This window comes from Salmo salar, chromosome ssa11 (assembly GCF_905237065.1).
Source record: "Salmo salar chromosome ssa11, Ssal_v3.1, whole genome shotgun sequence".
NCBI classification, from domain to species: domain Eukaryota; kingdom Metazoa; phylum Chordata; class Actinopteri; order Salmoniformes; family Salmonidae; genus Salmo; species Salmo salar.
The window spans coordinates 71063911-71085360 of NC_059452.1; the positions used below are offsets into that span (position 1 = coordinate 71063911).

The 21450-nt window shown below is 43.3% G+C and overlaps 1 protein-coding gene across 1 annotated transcript; it reads left to right on the forward strand.

Annotated features, from left to right (window-relative positions):
* Positions 1–18095: 18095 nt before the first annotated feature.
* wdr45 (WD repeat domain 45) lies at positions 18096–21388 on the forward strand. Its single transcript, XM_014128289.2, has 11 exons — positions 18096–18229; positions 18459–18601; positions 18726–18800; positions 18885–18989; positions 19295–19400; positions 19602–19696; positions 19783–19862; positions 20070–20278; positions 20357–20458; positions 20718–20863; positions 21065–21388. Exons 2-11 carry the CDS (start codon positions 18553–18555, stop codon positions 21172–21174), a joined length of 1077 nt encoding a protein of 358 aa, XP_013983764.1. The 5' UTR covers positions 18096–18229; positions 18459–18552; the 3' UTR covers positions 21175–21388.
* Positions 21389–21450: the final 62 nt, after the last annotated feature.

Consider the following 21450-nt stretch of genomic DNA (forward strand, 5'->3'; position numbering starts at 1 on the left):
ATATACAACAGTAATGTTTGGCCTAATAAATATTTTATGTTTCCACATTGCATTGGTGTTTACAGCGTACTTGTTACCCCTCTCAGCAGATTACTTTCACTGTAGAACATTGTATTGAAATGTAGATATAAGCCTATGAAAGAGCTTTAGATTTAGAACAACAGTGTTTACATGGTATATCCAAAAATGTACTATTATGAAAGCAGTGTTTACCATTTAATGCAAATGCTTCATTCTGACATGTTTATGGCATTTTGAATGCAGTGTTACATTTTGAAGGAGATGTGAGGCATTTTGCATTTTGTGTGCAGTTTTGGGAATTGTGTGTAGAGTTAAAAAAAAAAGGAGACAGTTTTGAAAACGTGTGTAAGCAGTTGGAAAAAACGGTAATATCAGCCCAGCACAGTCACCTTATTACACTTTGTATTTATTATGAATCCCCAGCTGGGCTGGAACTAAAGCCTGCATATCCTGAAGACTTACGTGCTGGATAGATTTCTTTTCGGCTCCCTCTTGAGCCACCCACGGCCCTCCTACAACGCAGCACAGGAGCAGAACCATCTGTGTGGTGTGTGTGTGTGCATTTGTGCAAGCAAATGTGCGTATGGCTGAAAGACGTAATCCATTAAAAGCCGCAGTTATACACAATACCACAGCCAAGCAATACCACAGCTACTGTGTAACCTCATCAATATCATAATATAAGATGGCGCCGTACTGTATGGCAGCCGTCTTGAGAGCTCCGACTCAACTTTGCTATTTTGGGATAATTTTGGCGTTTATCTCTACTTCTTTTGCACTACATGTATTTGCTATCATTTCTTATGATCGACAAAAACTTTAAAACATCAGATTGGCAGTTACTAACCTACATTTCAGCTGCAACTTCGACCCATCCGCCCTGGGCTCTTTATTTACCTCTGATCCAATCTTTGGGCTAGCCAAGAGGAATCGCTGGTGAAAAAGATGCAAAATATTGGGTGTTCTGTTGATACTAAGGCGAAGGGAATACCGGCAACCACTTCCCTCCATTCTATTGGCCAATGTACAGTCACTTAATAAGATGGATGGCCTCCCATCGCAGATTTGCTACCAACAGGACTCTCGTAACAGCAACATTCTCTGTTATTCTGAAACATGGCTTTCAGACAAGATACCCCCCATGGCTATCCAATTCGATGGATTCTCCATTCACTGAGCGGACAGGACATCGGATTCAAGGAAATCCAGAGGGGTATGGATATGTCTCTTCAACAATGGATGGTGTTCAGACTGAAGCGCAGTGGAAGTCTCTACCTATTGTTCACCTGTCTTGGAATACCTGATGGTCAAATGCCGACCCTTCTACCTCCCGAGAGAGTTTTCATCTGTTATCGTGAATGCTGTATATATTCCACCTCAGGGCACACTATATATTCCACAACAACAACAAGCTTGGCAAATCAGATCATGTCTCTATACTCCTGCTTCCTGTTTATGAACAGAAGCTTAAACATGAAGTACCTGTGACATACTCTATAGAAAAATGGTACTCCGAAACAGAGGCTAAGTTACAGGACTGTTTGTTAGCGCTGACTGGAATATGTTTTGGGGACTAACCACCTCGGGTTTCATCAGGAAAAGCATCGCTGACTTTGTCCCCACAGTGAAGATTCACTGCTTCCCCAATCAAAAGCCCTGGATTAACACTGAGGTACGCGTTAAGCTAAAGGACAGACACACATAGGGCCATTGCAGCCAACTCCGAGGTGACAGCTGCGGACATGAACACATACCAGAACTCCCGCTACGACCTCAGCAGATCCATCAAACGAGTAAAAGGACAATATAGGAACAAGGTGGAATCCTATTACACCGGCTCTGACGCTTGACACGTGGCAGGAGCTACAGTCCATTGTGGATTACAAAGGTAGCCGTGATCTATTCAACAATGGCTCTCTACTAGATGAACTCAATGCATTTTATGAACACTTCGACAAAAACAACACAGAGCCGTGCACGAGGGCCCTCGCCGTCTCAGAGGACTGAGTAATCTCGTTCTCCGGGGCCAACGTAAGGTCAACACTCACAAGGCCACAGGGCCAGACGATATTCCAGGGTGAATTCTCAGAGCATGCAGACCAGCTGGCAGGCATCTTCACAGTCATTTTCGGGGGTGCACACCCCTTTCCACATCGATAGGGCCACAGTGGAGAGGGTCAAGAGCTTCAAGTTCCTCGGTGTCCACATCACTGAAGACTTAACATGGTCCTCTCACACCCCAGAAAAGACCCCAGAAACCGAGACATGAACTATTCTCCAAGCTCCCATTCAACAGGCGGTACCGGTATATCAAGGCTCAGACAAACAGACTCCCAAACAGCTTCTATCTCCTGGCCATAAGACTGTTAAATGGCTAACAACCACTCCCTCTCCCACAGACTATCCACAGTGAATCTATGCCCATGCACAGGTCTCTACCCACTCAGACACAACCTACAATGCTGCTAAAATGATTATTGATTGCCATAACCGTTAGTATTTATCTATTTTTCCTGCTACTGGTGACTATTACTCCTGTTTACATGTAGATTTTACCATTAGTATATTACCATAGGTATTTATATATTCCAGCTACTAGTCTCTTTTCAGCCCTGTTTACATGTATATCCTACTACTAGTCAATTGTTAGTACCCCTGCACATTAAATAAGGTACTGGCACTGACTTGCATTCTCGTGTTCTCATCGTAGTTCTTCTCTGGTTTTATTCTTACTTTAAAAAAATATACACTACCGTTCAAAAGTTTGGGGTCACTTAGAAATGTCTTTATTTTTATAAGAAAATAACGTTTTTTTGTCCATTTATATAACATCAAATTGATCAGAAATACAGTGTAGACATTGTTAATGTTGTAAATTACTATTGTAGCTGGAAACAACTGATTTTTAAAGGAACATCTACATAGGCGTACAGAGGCCCATTATCAGCAACCGTCACTCCTGTGTTTCATTGGCACGTTGTGTTAGCTAATCCAAGTTTATCATTTTAAAAGGCTAATTGATCATTAGAAAACCCTTTTGCAATTATGTTAGCACATTAATTGATTAACCTGTTGGGGCTAGGGGGCAGTATTTGCACGGCCAGATAAAAAACGTACCCGATTTAAACTGGTTACTACTCTTGCCCAGAAACGAGAATATGCATATAATTAGTAGATTTGGATAGAAAACACTCTAACGTTTCTAAAACTGTTTGAATGGTGTCTGTGAGTATAACAGAACTCATATGGCAGGCCAAAACCTGAGAAGATTCCATACAGGAAGTGCCCTGTCTGACAATTTGTTGTCCTTCTGTAGCATCTCTATCGAAAATACAGCATCTCTGCTGTAACGTGACATTTTCTAATGTTTCCATTTGCTCTCAGAAGGTGCCAGAAAGTGTATTGGGGTGTCTGCTGTCTCTGGGTGAAGAACAGCAGGAGAATTTGTGAGTGGTCAGCCCGGGGACAGTGACACTGGAGATGCGCGTTCATGAGAATTCTCCATTTTTTTCTTTCACCCTTTTAATGAATACAACGTCGCCCGGTTGGAATATTATCGCTATTTTCCGAGAAAAATAGCATAAAAATGTATTTTAAACAGCGTTTGACATGCTTCGAAGTACGGTAATGGAATATTTTGACATTTTCTGTCACGAAATGCGCTTGCGCGTCACCCTTCGGATAGTGACCTGAACGCACGAACAAAACGGAGCTATTTGAATATAACTATGGATTATTTGGAACCAAAACAACATTTGTTGTTGAAGTAGAAGTCATGGGAGTGCATTCTGACAAAGAACAGCAAAGGTAATCCAATTTTTCTTATAGTAATTCTGAGTTTAGTGAGCACCAAACTTGGTGGGTGTCAAATTAGCTAGCCTGTGATGGCCGAGCTATCTACTCAGAATATTGCAAAATGTGCTTTCGCCGAAAAGCTATTTTAAAATCTGACACCGCGATTGCATAAAGGAGTTCTGTATCTATAATTCTTAAAATAATTGTTATGTATTTTGTGAACGTTTATCGTGAGTAATTTAGTAAATTCACTGGAAGTTTGCGGTGGGTATGCTAGTTCTGAACATCACATGCTAATGTAAAAAGCTGTTTTTTGATATAAATATGAACTTGATTGAACAAAACATGCATGTATTGTATAACATAATGTCCTAGGAGTGTCATCTGATGAAGATCATCAAAGGTTAGTGCTGCATTTAGCTGTGTTTTTGGTTTTTGTGACATATATGCTTGCTTTGAAAATGGCTGTGTGATTATTTTTGGCAGGGTACTCTCCTGACATAATCTAATGTTTTGCTTTCACTGTAAAGCCTTTTTGAAATCGGACAATGTGGTTAGATTAACGAGAGTCTTGTCTTTTAAATGGTGTAAAATAGTCATATATTTGAGAAATTGAAGTTCTAGCATTTTTGAGGTATTTGTATTTCGCGCCACGCGATTCCGCTGGCTGTTGACTAGGGTGGGACGCTAGCCCATAGAAGTTAAAGAAGCAATAAAACTGGCCTTCTTTAGACTACTTCAGTATCTGGAGCATCAGCATTTGTGGGTTCGATTACAGGCTCAAAATGGGCAGAAACAAACACTTTCTTCTGAAACTCGTTAGTCAATTCTTGTTCTGAGAAATGAAGGCTATTCCATGCGAGAAATTGCCAAGAAACTAAAGATCTCGTACAACGCTGTGTACTACTCCCTTCACAGAACAGCGCAAACTGGCTCTAACCAGAATAGAAAGAGGACTGGGAGGCCCCGGTGCACAACTGAGCAAGAGGACAAGTACATTAGAGTGTCTAGTTTGAGAAACAGATGCCTCACAAGTCCTAAACTAGCAGTTTCGTTAAATAGTACCCGCAAAACACCAGTCTCAACATCAACAGTGTAGAGGCGACTCCGGGATGCTGGCCTTCTAGGTAGAGTTGCGAATAAAGAGCCATATCTCAGACTGGCCAATAAAAATAAAAGATTAAGATGGGCAAAAGAACACAGACACTGGACAGAGGAACTCTCTATATTTATGTATTCATAAATATATAAATAAATACATGAAACAGAAAACAAACAGCAAATGCTGTTTCCAACTTGACCGTGGTTTATCTCCTCCACACTTTTCTCTTGTTCCCATTGATTTGTCCTCTTGGCCCCTCTCTCTGCTTTGCCGGTAGTGGGTGAATGAGTGCACGTGTGTACATGAGCATGCGTACGTGTCAGGGCCTTAGCTTATCTCCCTGCTTGGCCAGTGGTGTATCTGCTCCAGCTTCTTCACACAGATCTGTGCAGAATTATCCTCATTAAACTGGATCTATCCACATTAAACCTATTGATCTGCCTGCACCGTCTCCCAGCTCAAGACTTCCACCTCTCTCACTCTCTCTCTCTCTCTCTCTCTCTCTCTCTCTCTCTCTCTCTCTCTCTCTCTCTCTTCGCTCTGTGAAGTTAAGAGCCCACCTCACCTCCGCTCTGTGTTGTTTGCTCATTTTTAGTCACTGTTCCCAAAATGCAATATCAATGCCCTCTACTCTGAACTGCGTGGTGCTAGCATCCCACAAGCTATAATTACGCACACACACATGCATTCAAACACACACACACACACAAATGTACTCAGACACACAGGGGGACGGGAGGCATGTTTTAGATTCCATTCAATTCCAGGAAAACATTTTAATCACAGACCTTTAATTGTGGTGATGAGTGTGATCACTGAACCAGAGGAGGGAAACACAGACCTGATTGTTGAGTGTGACAACTTCAGTCTCTCTTACAGGCAAACAAATGGCATCCTATTCCCTATATAGTGCACTACTTTTGACCAGAGCGCTGGTCCCTGCATTTGGGAAGCATCCTATGAGTGGCCCCTGCGGCAATCCTTAATCTGAATAACTGCTGTTATTCTAATGAAGCATAATTACAGCAGACACTGTTAATTAACAGGATCATCATGTGGGCACATTGTATCTGTTCATTAGCATTATCCACAGACAGACACAAAGTGGAGGAGACACTCTGGAAAATTAAACTCAATCAGCAACCCTTAGAAGGTGCTTAGTTTTCTCGGAAAACCAAGCAATTTTCTTGGACAACCACAGAAACATTAATAAAAACAAATTACCTTAACCTCTTTCGAGGAACAACACCTTGTGACCCCTACTCTCCCTCGTTATGTAGTTATAGAGAGAGAGAGAGAAAAGAGAGAAAGCAGGGAGAGAGAAAGAGAGAGGAAGAGAGGAAGTGAGTGGAAAAAAAAGAGAAAGAGAGAGAGAGACTCATTAGTATCATTATATCATTAGCATCAGTCTCAGGCACAGGAGGTTGGGGAGAAGGGCTTGTGGTAATGGCTGGAGCGGAATGAGTGGAATGGTATCAAATACATCAAACACATAGCTTGACGCTATTCCATTTGTGCCGTTCCAGACATTATTATGAGCTGTCCTCCCCTCAGCAGCCTCCACTGGTCCCAGAGCACCATCAGCCTATAGCCCAAAGGCCGGCAGATGGGGATATTGAGTCTTTTAATATTACCGTCCAAAGGGAATGCATGCAGCCGGCTATAAACTTGTATTCCCCGTGGACCAATTTCTACATTCAGGCTGCAAAGGTGCCAATTTCCTCCTTAACTCGATTTAATGGTGAGAAGGCAGAAACAAACGGAACGCTAGTCCCGGATGTTGCGTATCACGTTCAGCCAATCAGGCGGCAGCATATGGGGCGCAACATCACGAAGTAGCATTAGCCACGCTAGCATGGTGATGGGAAATGTTGTTTTCCCTGTTTATTTCCATACCTTCTCACCATGAATTACTGTTAAGGAGGAAATCGATGCCTTTGCAGCCTGAATGGACAAATGTTTTATGTATGAACCGGTCCACGGGGGATACGGGTGTGTACAGCCAGCTGCATACATTCCCTTTTAACGGTAAGATGAAACGACTCAATATGGCAATCTGTCGGCCTTTGGGCTACATCAACCTGCTAGCGGCAGTGCCAATTAGCTGTTAGCCCTGGCTAATCGCTAGATGGCTAAAGACGACCACAACAGCTAAGTGTGTGTGTTCGTGCATGTGAATGTGCGTGTATGCATACATGTGTACGTGTGTGTGCAACACGGAGTGAGTTAGTTTATCCCAGCTTATTGTCATGTATGAATGATTGTAGATAATGTTTTATTATTACTATATTATCCTCTGAAGTTGTGAAGTAGTTGAGTAGGCGAAGCAGTTTAATGCAGTTTAATGCACGCACACACACACACACACACGTCTGGAAACCAGGAGGGGAAAAGAGATTGGAAAGAGGGGAGGCGGCATGATGTTTCAGAGACAGTTTGCGTGTGTGTTTTTCTGTGTATAGAGAGGCAGTGTTAGAGAGGGTTGGTGACTCAGTGAGGGCTACCGAGTGGTTGTTAGGTGGAAAGAGGAGCCGAGGTTTGGCCTTGTTTAGATGCGCTGGCTGAGGCAGGCTGCCGTTTTCTGTCTCTGATTATTTCTGTTTCTTTCTCTCCTCTTGTGGACTGCCCTCTCACTCCCTCTTTAGAAAAGGGTAATTTGATAGCATGATATAATCCAAAATAGTATTATGATGTGATGTAATCTCCCAGTCTCCAACCTACAGTACAGTACCTGTCCCTCCAGTGCAGCTCACCACGTGTCTACAGCGCCCTCTACAGCATGGCTTTGGCAACACACGTGTCACGTGCGCCAATGGCTCTATTGAGTCCTTTTTCTTTCTCCCCTTGTGTGCTTTATTTTGAATGTATTACAGTTTTTTTCGTAATGCTGAAACACTAACAGGGATTCTTGAAGCACTATCTCTGAAACCATTAACACTTGTTACCAATGCATTTACCAAGTGTGCCAAACTGAATGCACATCCTCTGCTTTACACTCAGGTTGTAAACTGTAAACACAACTCACTGCTTTACAGTCAGTTTGCAATTTAATAACACACTTCTAGCAAAACTGTAAACATTGGTCTCTACGTTGCTACGCTATTTCACCAATTGCCTTTCCACATTGACACATGGGGCGGCAGGTAGCCTAGTGGTTAGAGTGTTGGACTAGTAACTGAAAGGTTGCAAGATTGAATCCCCGAGCTGACAAGGTAAAAATCTGTTGTTCTGCCCTGAACACTGTTCCTAACCAGTCATTGAAAATAAGAATTTGTTCTTAACTGACTTGCCTAGTTAAATAAAGGTAAAAAAAACGTGGGAACACTTTTAGATAATGAGTTCACTTACAAATCAGAGCTTGAGCACCATCAATAGTCCACATGAAAACATTTGGTTTGGACAACAATGGAGGCCAATATTGGACGGATAAGGAAGAGGTGAAGTAGGATGGGGGAGAGGACGAGGAGTCAGGAACACAATAATAGGTGTTGTAGTCTTACTGGTACTGTACTTTCATAATGAGCTGGATCGATCACTAAAGCCATTCAAATGTTTTTACAGAATTGCAAGAAAACCAGTATCTGGTGGAAGAGGTCAACTGTTCACCCCAGAGCAGGAGACCCACATTGTAAATATGGTCATTGCAAATAACTGCATCAGACTCAGAGAACTGCAGGACCACATAATGGCAGATAACACCATATTCCAAAATGTCAACAGAGTGAGTCTCTCTGCACTGTCTCATCTACTGAAACGCAATAGAATTAGGATGAAGCAGCTGTACAGAGTTCCTTTTGGAAAAAAACTCAGACCGTGTAAAACAACTGAGATATGAATATGTGCAGGTAAGCTATACTATCCTATCATTGGTACTGGATCTGGAAGTGTATGGTGCTACATCATATTGACTGATCCCTGTCTTTTCGTTCTGTGCTACATTGTTTTGTCTTGTCTCTTTCAGAGTCATGGAGCTAGAAGCAGATGCAGTGCATCATGAGCTAATATATGTGGACGAGGCAGGTTTCAACATTGCAAAAGCAAAGGGATACAATCGGACACCGTGTCAACGCCCCCGGACAACGTAGTGGCAACATAACAATGTGTGCGGCTATTAGTCAAAAAGGCGTCCTTCACCATCATGCAATACCAGGCCCATATAACACTGCACACATTATCACATTTCTGGACACCCTCCACAACAGACTATTCCCTAATGACCAAGGGTCAGAGCAGCCCAGGTACGTTATCATCTGGGACAATGTTAGTTTCTACCGGGATGCCCTGGTCCGCAATTGGTTCACAGGTCACCCACTTTTTATCGCACTCAATCTCCCCCATACTCTCTGTTCTCGAATCCCATTGAAGAATTCTTCTCTGCATGGCGTTGGAAGTTGTATGATCGCCAGCTCCACCAACGCATACCCGTTCTACAGGCAATGGAGGAGGCTTTTGCAAGACATGTATAACGTTTTGCTGGTTTGGTGTAAGGTTTTGTGGTTAGTGTGTAGCGTTTTGTAAAAATAGCCTATATTTTCAAAGATGGTGCCTAAGCAATCAGAAAAAACAACAACTTAGGAGAAAAAAGAATAAACCTGCACACTGCTCTTGATAGTATCACTGCTCTTTAATAAGCTTTACGTATCAGCCTCACGGCTAATTAAAGAGCGGTGATACTATCAAGAGCAATGGGCAGGTTTCTTTTTTTCTAATTTTATTCAACTGTTACCATGCACTTGCAAAAAAGATGCAGTGGGGGAAAAAAGTATTTGATCCCCTGCTGATTTTGTACGTTTGCCCACTGACAAAGAAAGGATCAGTCTATAATTTTAATGATAGGTTTATTTGAACAGTGAGAGACAGAATAACAACAAAAATATACAGAAAAACGCATGTCAGAAATGTTATAAATTGATTTGCATTTTAATGAGGGAAATAAGTATTTGACCCCCTCTCAATCAGAAAGATTTCTGGCTCCCAGGTGTCTTTTATACAGGTAACAAGCTGAGATTAGGAGCACACTCTTAAAGGGAGTGCTCCTAACCGCAGCTTGTTACCTGTAAAAAAAGACACCTGTCCACAGAATCAATCAATCAATCAAACAGATTCCAAACTCTCCACCATGGCCAAGACCAAAGAGCTCTCCAAGGATGTCAGGGACAAGAATGTAGACCTACACAAGGCTGGAATGGGCTACAAGACCATCGCCAAGCAGCTTGGTGAGAAGGTGACAACATTTGGTGTGATTATTCGCAAATGGAAGAAACACAAAAGAACTGTCAATATCCCTCGGCCTGGGGCTCCATGCAAGATCTCACCTCGTGGAGTTGCAATGATCATGAGAACGGTGAGGAATCAGCCCAGAACTACACGGGAGGATCTTGTCAATGATCTCAAGGCAGCTGGGACCATAGTCACCAAGAAAACAATTGGTAACACACCACGCCATGAAGGACTGAAATCCTGCAGCCCCCGCAAGGTCCCCCTGCTCAAGAATGCATATACATGCCCGTCTGAAGTTTGCCAATGAACATCTGAATGACTCAGAGGACAACTGGTGAAAGTGTTGCGGTCAGATGAGACCAAAATGGAGCTCTTTGACATCAACTCAACTCGCCGTGTTTGGAGGAGGAGGAATGCTGCCTATGACTCCAAGAACACCATCTCCACCGTCAAACATGGAGGTGGAAACATTATGCTTTGGGGGTGTTTTTCTGCTAAGGGGACAGGACAATTTCACCGTATCAAAGGGACGATGGACGGGGCCATGTACCGTCAAATCTTGGGTGAGAACCTCCTTCCCTCAGCCAGGGCATTGAAAATGGGTCGTGGATGGGTATTCCAGCATGACAATGACCCAAAACACACAGCCAAGGCACCAAAGGAGTGGCTCAAGAAGAAGCACATTAAGGTCCTGGAGTGGCCTAGCCAGTCTCCAGACCTTAATTCCATAGAAAATCTGTGGAGGGAGCTGAAGGTTCAAGTTGCCAAACGTCAGCCTCGAAACCTTAATGACTTGGAGAAGATCTGCAAAGAGGAGTGGGACAAAATCCCTCCTGAGATGTGTGCAAACCTGGTGGCCAACTACAAGAAACATCTGACCTCTGTGATTGCCAACAAGGGTTTTGCCACCAAGTACTAAGTCATGTTTTGCAGAGGGGTCAAATACTTATTTCCCTCATTAAAATGCAAATCATTTTATAATATTTTTGACATGCGTTTTTCTGGATTTTTTTGTTGTTACTCTGTCTCTCACTGTTCAAATAAACCTACCATTAAAATTATAGACTGATACATTTCTTTGTCAGTGGGCAAACGTACAAAATCAGCAGGGGATCAAATACTTTTTTCCCCCACTGTAACTTAGATGTGCGAGGGCCTTTTGAATTTTGACTGTACTAAATTTAAATGTTTTCCTATCGTGTGCTGTGTTTTGGTTTATTTCTTGTCTACTTGAGTGACTTCCTTTACTTTGAATTGGTTAACCGCCTTTTCAGTGTTTGGCTCATTTTGTGAATGAGGGTGTTAATCAGGGACCTGAGCCATGCCTGCCTGCCCCCCCAGGGGACTAGATGTGGCTAGATATTGAGTCCAAGACAGCCCCAGAACAACATTAATGACATCTCATTTTATATCGCTGATATAAAAACCTGTTTTCATTCTCATAATGAGAACCATGAACACTTGCTGTTCTCTTATTCTCCCCAGCCTCAGACCGGTAGGGGAGAATACAAGAGTAGAACCTGCAAAAGGACACATTAAGCTAGATGAGATTCAAGCTGACCTGATCCCAGATGGCTGTCTTCTAAATTCATTACCTACAGCTGTTGGAATTGCAAGTACATCTTTCTAAAGTTTCTCTCCTATAATGTGGAAGGAGGTACAGCAGAGCAGCCAACAGTATGGGATATTAGCAAAATGGTACAGTAGCTATTTGGCACATTGCAGTGGAACTGCAGTACAATAATACTAGGCAGAGAGGAGGCAAGCAGTTCATTTACATACCGCCCACCTTATATCCTTCATACTGTGTGCACAGCTAGGGAACAGAAGGGACTGCATACAACACACACTTGGCTGGGTGTATTGTTCCTGAGGCTTTGCTTTGTCATCAAATTAGCTGTAATTACTAGACTGTACAGTATATTCTCACAGATCTAGGCACACTGCCTGCCAATGTTAGTTTCACCTTTTCAATATGGCCACTGCTGCCTGTGGTGGTGTTTATGGGGCTTATTGTAAATACCTCACACATACCACAATAGTCAACTTTTCATTGCTGCATTGGTTGAGAAGGTTTTCAAAAACAAGACAAAACAACAGAGCAATAAAACTAGAATCTCATTTCGATTGGATTCCGTCAATGCCACGACCAGCTCAGTATGTGTGTGTGTGTGTGTATCTTCTAGTGCATTATGAAAACCTCATATTGAAGCTGTTTTGATTTGATGGCAGCCATAAAGACAGAGGCTTCATGAAACGAGGCGATAGGCTTTTTGAAACGAGGAGATATGCAGCAGCGATTTGGCCGTAACTCAGGGATTTGTTAACGTATTAATTCACCATGACTGACCATGTTGCACTGATGTGGATTTGGTGGAATGATAAGCTATGACAGTAGAGATGAACAATATCAACTTCGGGCCTATGGGTGATTCCTCACAAAACTAGAACAAAATAGGACAGTTTTTTTGATTTTCACAACAAGTCATCTATAGACGGGTCCTTCGGAGGAAGGATTGTTGGAACATTGTTGTCACGTTCGCTGTCTTCAAACTCCCTATCGTAAATAAGCCAAGGCGCAGCGTGCATGGAATTCCACATCCTTTAATGAAGTGAATCCAAAAAAAAACAATACAGATGGAAACGTGACGTTCTGGACTGCTCACCGGCAGCCACACAAAAACAAGATCCCACAATCACAGGTGGGAAAAGTGCTGCCTAAGTATGATCCCCAATCAGAGACAACGATAGACAGTTGCCTCTGATTGGGGACCATACCCGGCCAAACAAAGAAATCAGAAAACTAGATTGCCCACCCAAATCACACCCTGACCTGACCAAATAGAGAAATAGAAAGGCTCTCTATGGTCAGGGCGTGACAATTGTTGACATTTTAGTATTACCCAAACCTTTAAGACTCCATAATGTTCAATCTGTATGTGCTCTGTAGTATTTGGATTTCAATAAACATTTTCTTACATTAATATATTGGTATTGAAAAATATAAACATGAATATTGAAAATACAATTTTATATTTGGCTAATATTTCTATATATTGGCACAAATGTTCCAACTTCAATAAATTATTTCTGAATTATGCTTTAAGACAACAATCCTTCCTCCAAACGACCCTTCTATGGATACAATTTTGTGAAAATAAAAAAGAATCATTGTTGCATGAGGAATCACCCATATCTAAGGCTATAGATCCCTGTAGTAGACACTTCTCTAATTCATAAGTGTGTGTAACAACATCTCAAGTCAGTTCTTTTTTATAATGACGGCCTACACCGGCCAAACCCGGACGACGCTGGATCAGTGGCGGTTCTAGACCATTTCAACTGGGGGGGCCAAGCTGGGGCCAGTTGTACTGTTAGAGGGGCCAGTTACATTAGATGTTATTGTTGTCATATTGTTTTATTCACTGCATTGCAGGCATTAGTAGGCAAAAGACCATGTTCATAATCATTAGTGTTCCGCGTTGCCACTGTCTAATAACGAATGTAAAAAAAGAACGATAGCAAAAATGTGTTATGTAAAAGTTATTTCATACTCCACATTTAGGGGGGCCACAAGGGGGTCCAATTGTTGTCACAGGGGCACTGCCCCCCCCCCCCCCACCACCAGAACCGCCCGGAACCGCCCACCAGAACCGCCTGCGCTGGACCAATTGTGCGACGCCCTATGGGACTCCCAATCACAGCCGGTTGTAAAACAGCCTGGATTCGAACCAGGGTGTCTGTAGTGACGCCTCTAGCACTGAGATGCAGTGCCTTAGACTGCTGCACCAAATGCGGCTGGTTAGGTTTCGGTAATAATTCTGAATAGAGTCAAGGTTTCGGGATAGGGTTAAAACATAAAAAATAATACTAGTGACTATCACTAGGATTGAACACAAGACCCTTGGAGCCGCCCCTGTCCACAACACATTAGTAAACCCAAGCCTACTTGATGGTAATAGCGCTCACTGTTGCCCCTAGCGGCCCGACATCTCCCAACGTCCTGGGTACCTGAACAGACAGCAGATTTCGAAGTGGATCTTGAGCTACCTGAGCGGTGTGTGTGTGTGTGTGTGTGTGTCTTTGATCTGTGTGGTCTATTGCTGCCCTTTCTCAGTGGGTCATCATAACAGGAGAGAGTGAGGGAGAGAAGGATAGGAAGGGAACTTCAAGGGACACGTGTCTATTCCTTTCCTCCTCTACTCAGACACACTGGGAGAATCCCAAATGGTTTTGCTCTTTTCCTTTCTCCAGTCCTCTCCTTGCCTCTTTTTGAAAAAGGTCTAAAGGTAATCGAGGAGCGGAGGCGAGGAGAGGAAACGTGGAAATAAATCCTCTTGAAATGAGACTCGCCTTCTACACTCGCACGTCAGACAAATTACGTTTACAGGGGTTGGAATCCCCAAGTAAATGTGTAAAGTGATCAAAACAAATACAGCTAGTTGTGGCAGACAACAGCATATGTTTTTAAAGGTGTGCATGCTTTGTCGAAGTAGGTAATCGAGGAGGGGATCAGACTCTCCTAGACCACTTATCAGTTTCCGGTTCAAGGAGGAGAGAGGACGGAGGAGTTGAGGAGAGAACAGACATTTGCCCAAATCTCCATTTGTCACATGACAGGATCAGGCAGGAACTACCTGCAGGCATATCTCATTTAGCTCTTTAACACATATTTTGGTCATTTTTCACTCGGGGGTCCCCCTTCCAGCATTGGGGAACATCCCGCTCCCCCCACCTGCGCACACGCGCCGCGTCTATTTCTGTGGGCACAAGCACTGTTCATGACACAAACACCCCTCTTGTTGGTGGACAGATTTTTGTTGGTTTAAAATGTATCTCCTGCAATTCTACACATTTTGTCATGGGTTGCAAAGAAAATGGGGCCGTTTTAAAGCAAATGTTCTGGCAATTCTATATATTTTGCCATGTCTAATGTGTATCCATGTGATATTTGAGTGACAAAAAATTACAACAATATCTATGGGCTAAAAAATACGTTAGCTGACATGGGCTAGCTGTTCTGGACATGTTATAAATAGCTCTCTAATGTATGCAATGACTAACATGACAAGAGGAACTGATGATGCACTACCCAATTTACAAAGTGCACCTTGTGCATTCTACTATTACAACTTTCAAGAGTAAATGGATCTGCATGGTCAATCTGACGTCTGCATTGGCCGTGCTGCATTTAAGGAGATACCGTCTCTGCAGAAGTCAGGTCATTCATACCTCTTGCGCTTCGCAGAGCAACACAGAGCTGTTGTCAAGGAAGAGAGTTTGTGTTTATACAGGACCTCTAGCAACCCACCTATCGTCAACCAAACATGTCATTGCGGAGCTACAGTGCATTCGGAAAGTATTCAGACCCCTTCCCTTTTTCCAAATGTTGCTTTATTCTAAAATTGATTAAATCCACTTTTCTACATTCATCTACACACAATAATGTAATGACAAAGCAAAAACAGTTTTCTTTTTTTTTGCAAATGTATGAAAAATAAAAAACAGAAAGAACTTTTTTACATAAGTATTCAGACCTTTTGCTATGAGACTCAAAATTGAGCTCAGGTACATCCTCTTTCAATTGATCATCCTTGAGATGTTTCTTCAACTTGATTGGAGTCCACCTGTGGTAAATGTAATTGATTGGACATGATTTGGAAAGGCACACACCTGTCTATATAAAGGTCCCACGGTTGACAGTGCATGTCAGAGCAAAAACCAAGCCATGAGGTCGAAGGAATTGTCTGTAGAGCTCCAAGACAGGATTGTGTCGAGGCACACACTGAGCAATCAGGGGAGAAGTGCCTTGGTCAGGGAGGTGACCAAGAACCCGATGGTCACTCTGACAGAGCTCCAGAATTCTGTGGAGATGGAAGAACCTTCCAGAAGGACAACCATCTCTGCAGCACTCCATCAATCAGGCCTTTATGGTAGAGTAGCCAGGCGGAGGCCACTCCTCAGTAAAAGGCACATGACAGCTTGCTTGTAGTTTGCCAAAAAAGCACCTAAAGGACTCAGACCATGAGAAACAAGATTCTCTGGTCTGATGAAACCCAGATTGAACTCTTTGGCCTGAATGCCAAGAGTCACGTCTGGAGGAAACCTGGCACCATCCCGTTGGTGAAGCATGGTAGTGGCAGCATCATGCTGTGGGGATGTTTTTCAGCGGCAGGGACTGGGAGACTAGTCAGGAGTGAGGGAACGATGAATGGAGCAAAGTACAGAGAGATCCTTGATAAAAACCTGCTCCAGAACACTCAGGACCTCAGACTGGGGCGAAGGTTCACCTTCCTACAGGACAACGACCCTAAGCACACAGCCAAGACAATGCAGGAGTGGCTTCGGGACAAGTCTCTGAATGTCCTTGAGTGGTTCAGCCAGAGCCCGGACTTGAATCCGATTGAACATCACTGGAATTACATGATAATAACTGTGCAACAACGCTCCCCAACCAACCTGACAGAGCTTGAGTGGATCTGCAGAGAAGAATGGGAGAAACCCCCCAAATACAGGTGTGCCAAGCTTGTAGCGTCATACCCAAGAAGACCCGAGGGGGGGTTATACATTTTCAAAAATGTCAACAAATCTGTTTTTGCTTCATCAATAGGGGGTATTGTGTGTAAATTGATGAGGGAAAAAAACATTTAATCAATTTTAAAATAAGGCTGTAACGTAACAAAATGTGGAAAAGATCAAGGAGTGTGAATACTTTCTGAAGGCACTGCAGATTCCATGTCACAATAAGTTGACAAATTAGGTTGAAACAACGTTGATCAATCAGTTTGTGCCCAGTGGGTCCCTTCGGTCCAAAATTGTCTCTGGTTTGATCATCAGGGCAAGACTTGGAAGTCTCCGCCCACCTGTCGCCACAAGTACCTCATTCTGGTCAGGCTCAACTTCAGAGCAATCACTACTGCCGAACAACTCCATTTCGAAATTCTCAAGGTTCTCAAGAGAGGAATTAGATTCATAAGTAAGTTTACTTGGTTTGTACTCAGGAGACAATGGTTTGTAGTTAGTGCCATTGTTTCACCTTTGTGTCGTCACACTTCTGTCTCCACAATACCTGTCAACCAGAGCTTCTTCTTCTTCTATGACATATTGGCGATTGCACATTTTAATGTGCTTCCTGCCACCTACTGTACGGGATGAAAACAGGATTTCCCCCAAGAAACTGAACAAACTACATAAAATAAAATAAATCAAACAACTTTACTGTTAAAAAAAATCCCTACACAGGCTCAAGGGGAGCTTGGGAGGGTGGGCCGTTTTCCAGCACCAGTACCCCTTGCAAGTCTTCAGATTTAAAATCCTTAAGTTCCAAAAACTTTTCTACAGAAGCCCCAATTTTCAGTTTCTTAGACTTCTTTGACACTTGAGCTGTACAGTTTATAACTGTGGCAATGAATGCCACAAAATCCAACTTTTTAACACACCTGGTATCTTTTGACTGGCAGCAAACATTTACTACTGCCTGTGGTGCTTCCACTATCATATCTTCACTAGGGTCACTTGTTTTCTCAATTCTTTTAATCGCCTTCGCCTCAGAGATTAGATTGGTCGCTCTAACGTTTGCCACCTCAATCTCCTTCACAGGGCACTCCAGGAACTCAGCATTATGATCCCCACCACAATTGCAACACCGTCGTCCTTCTACACACTGATCTTTAGTATACTCCGTCCTTCTACACACTGTTCTTTAGTATACTCTGAGCAGACAGGCCTAAGCTGGAGCCTAGTGGCACCTACTATATAAGTCTATGGCTGGCTGGCTGGCTGACGCACACACACACACACACACACACACACACACACACACACACACACACACACACACACACACACACACACACACACACACACACACACACTTTTATCCACAGTTCTATTTTACTTCAGCACGCTAGGTGGCGGTATGATTCGTTTGTGGCGTGGAGACACGAAATCAGAAACCGGAAACACGCGACCATCGTCATCTGCAGGAAAAAATAACAACAAAACATTTCGTCACTGTGTAGCTTTGTTGGCGACATTTTGACAGTGTCAAGCGCTTTTAATCTTTAACTCGTGTTCTGCCCTCGCTTCATGGTAAGCTTTTAAACACCATATTCGTTGTTCAATAACATGATACAGCTGTTACGATGAAAAATAACTGCAGCAGATAGAGATAGCAACATTTGCTTGAGTTTTTCACTGGCTGGGTTTGTTTACCAGGCTAGCTAACTTATTTTCGCTTGGGGGAAGAAAAAAAACACGTTGACGGTGCCCCTTCTAAACCGTGGTCGGTGATGTTTCCTTTCTCTTTTGTTTCAATCAGGATGCCTAGCCCTGTCCATAAGGCAGAAACAAGCCTGGGTTTTCTTCTAAGTTATATCTACCTGGTAACATCAGCCTAACGTCACTCCTCCAACATGGCCCAACCGAGAGGAGTCAACAGCCTGCAGTTCAACCAGGACCAGAGTAAGACAAGAGTGCCCTACTCTGTGAAGCCAGACAGAGATCTGTAGAGTACATTACTTTTAACAATCTTACTCTTGTTTCAGACAGTGTACATTTATCAGTGTACCTACCCCTCCATCCCCAGGTTGTTTCTGTTGTGCCATGGAAACCGGTGTCAGGATCTACAATGTGGAGCCTCTTATAGAGAAGGGACACCTTGGTGAGTGGAATTCAGACCTGTGGTACGAGCGATCTGTGTGTTCGCATACTGTGTGTGTGATCATCCTGTGCTTGTCTGTGTCAGACCATGAGCAGGTGGGTAGTGTGGCCCAGTGTTCAATGCTGCATCGCTCCAACCTGCTGGCTGTAGTAGGAGGTGGAGTAAACCCCAAGTTCTCTGAGATCTCAGGTGAGTGGATGAGCGGACCACATATTTTATTGAATTACTGATTAGACTTGATTTTCCAAAGTACTAAGGGTGATAAACTTTACACATGCGCAGATACTCTGTATGACTGAGAGCAAATTCCTGCATTGCGCTCATCTCAATGTCTGCAGTGCTGGTCATGGCAATGTCAAATAGCTGGGTCTCAGTTTAAATTGTGGCAATGACTGGGACTGATTATATTTAGATTTTAGAACTTTTTTTGATAATGATTCTCATTTATTGTTTTAATTTAATTCAAAACTGAATGTGTTTTTTTTTTATCCTAGTGTTGATCTGGGATGATGCTCGGGAGGGGAGGGACCCCAAGGACAAGCTGGTGTTGGAGTTTACCTTTACCAAGCCTGTTCTGGCCGTACGCATGAGACACGACAAGTGAGTTACTGTCTGAATGTTTAGTAACATTCTCCTGAACAAGCCCCAACACCCCATAGAACACCCTGTAGTGTGTTGTTTTACTAACCCTTCTCTCCCTCTGCTTTCTCACACTCCAACCTCTCCTCTCCCCTCGCTTTCTCTCTCTCTCTCTCTCTCTCTCTCTCTCTCACTCTCTCTCTCTCTCTCTCTCTCTCTCAGGATCATCATTGTGTTAAAGAACAGGATCTATGTCTACAGTTTCCCTGACAACCCTGTGAAACTGTTTGAGTTTGACACCAGAGACAACCCTAAAGGTACAAACACACATACACATATACATACATGCACCTGGTTATGTTTATCTGATACACGTGTGGATACTCCCCTCTCTCTCTGTCAGGACTGTGTGACCTGTGCCCCAGTCTGGAGAAACAGCTGCTGGTCTTCCCTGGACATAAGTGTGGAAGTCTACAGCTTGTGGTAATTGATCCATTTCATTTAAAAGTGTATTGCATGGTACTATACTAACTATGTTGGTTTATAAGCTGTTCATAAAGCACACCTTCACATGTCATTCCATCGACTATCTGCCCTTTCGAAACTGCTCTGTGTGTGTTGATCATTTTTCACATTACCTATGAGGTCCCAGTCAGTCAGTGTTGAACTCTCTCCCTCTCTCCGCTCCAGGACCTTTCCAACACCAAGCCTGGCACATCGTCCGCCCCCTTTACCATCAACGCCCACCAGAGTGAGATCGCCTGCCTGGCGCTCAACCAGCCTGGCAGCGTTGCGGCCTCGGCCTCCCGCAAGGGCACCCTCATCAGACTGTTTGATACTACCACCAGAGACAAACTAGTGGAGCTACGCAGAGGAACAGACCCTGCTACACTCTACTGGTACTGGGGGGGAGAGAGAGGGGGGGGATGGAAGTGATGCTGTGTCTCATCGCTTCTCTTTCTCGCTCTCTCTTCCAGCATCAACTTCAGTCATGACTCTTCGTTCCTGTGTGCCTCCAGTGACAAGGGCACTGTTCACATCTTCGCTCTCAAAGATACTAAACTCAACAGACGCTCAGCGTAAGATGCACGCATGTGTGTGTTTGCGTGTGTTTGCGAGTTTCGCAGTGTGTTTTTAGCATTCCATTTGAGCTAATATTCCAATCCTTGCACTCCGTGTCATATGCCAATGACAGATGACACGGAATACAAGAACTGGAATTTTAGCTAAAAAGACTGGCAAGCAGGCTATTGTTTGTGCGTACCTCAAATCCAAATTTGACAATTTACTGTTCATGGCTTGTTTATGCCACTATCACCCCTCTTCCCCTCTCTACAGATTGGCTCGTGTGGGGAAGGTGGGCCCAGTGATTGGTCAGTATGTGGACAGCCAGTGGTCATTGGCCAGTTTCACTGTTCCGGCAGAGTGTGCCTGTATCTGTGCGTTTGGGAAGAACACCTCTAAAAACGTCAACTCTGTCATCGGTCAGTCCTCTAAGCAACTAGAACAGCAATGTTTCATATCTATCAATCAATATAGTTATCGTCCTACATGTAGCCGGAACATTAATTGTACTGTGGAAATGAACAATATATTTATTTAATTTATACAATAAAGCTGTGCCGTGTGAAATTGTAATGATAGTTTTATACATGTCCTTTTCTCTGCATTCCTCCCCTTTCTAGCTATCTGTGTTGACGGGACGTTCCATAAATACGTGTTCACCCCTGATGGCAACTGTAACCGAGAAGCCTTCGACGTTTACCTGGACATCTGTGATGATGACGACTTCTAAGAGGATGGAGAGAGGGAGGGAGGGCAGGGGAGAAGAGACCTGGTGATAATGTGATAATGGTAGGTTGGATCTAGAATCAGACAGAGGTGAAGGCAGATGTTGTACAGAACAAAATACAGGTGTCTGAAAAGGTCTGTTTAACATGATTGCCTCGTTTTTATTGTAACCAAGTGTATTTAAAAATGTATGAAGATTAAAAACATTTTTACGATGACTGCTGGCTTGTCTGTGGTCCCTTTTGAGTTAATAAATCAAACCTGTTCAAATGTAGTGTAG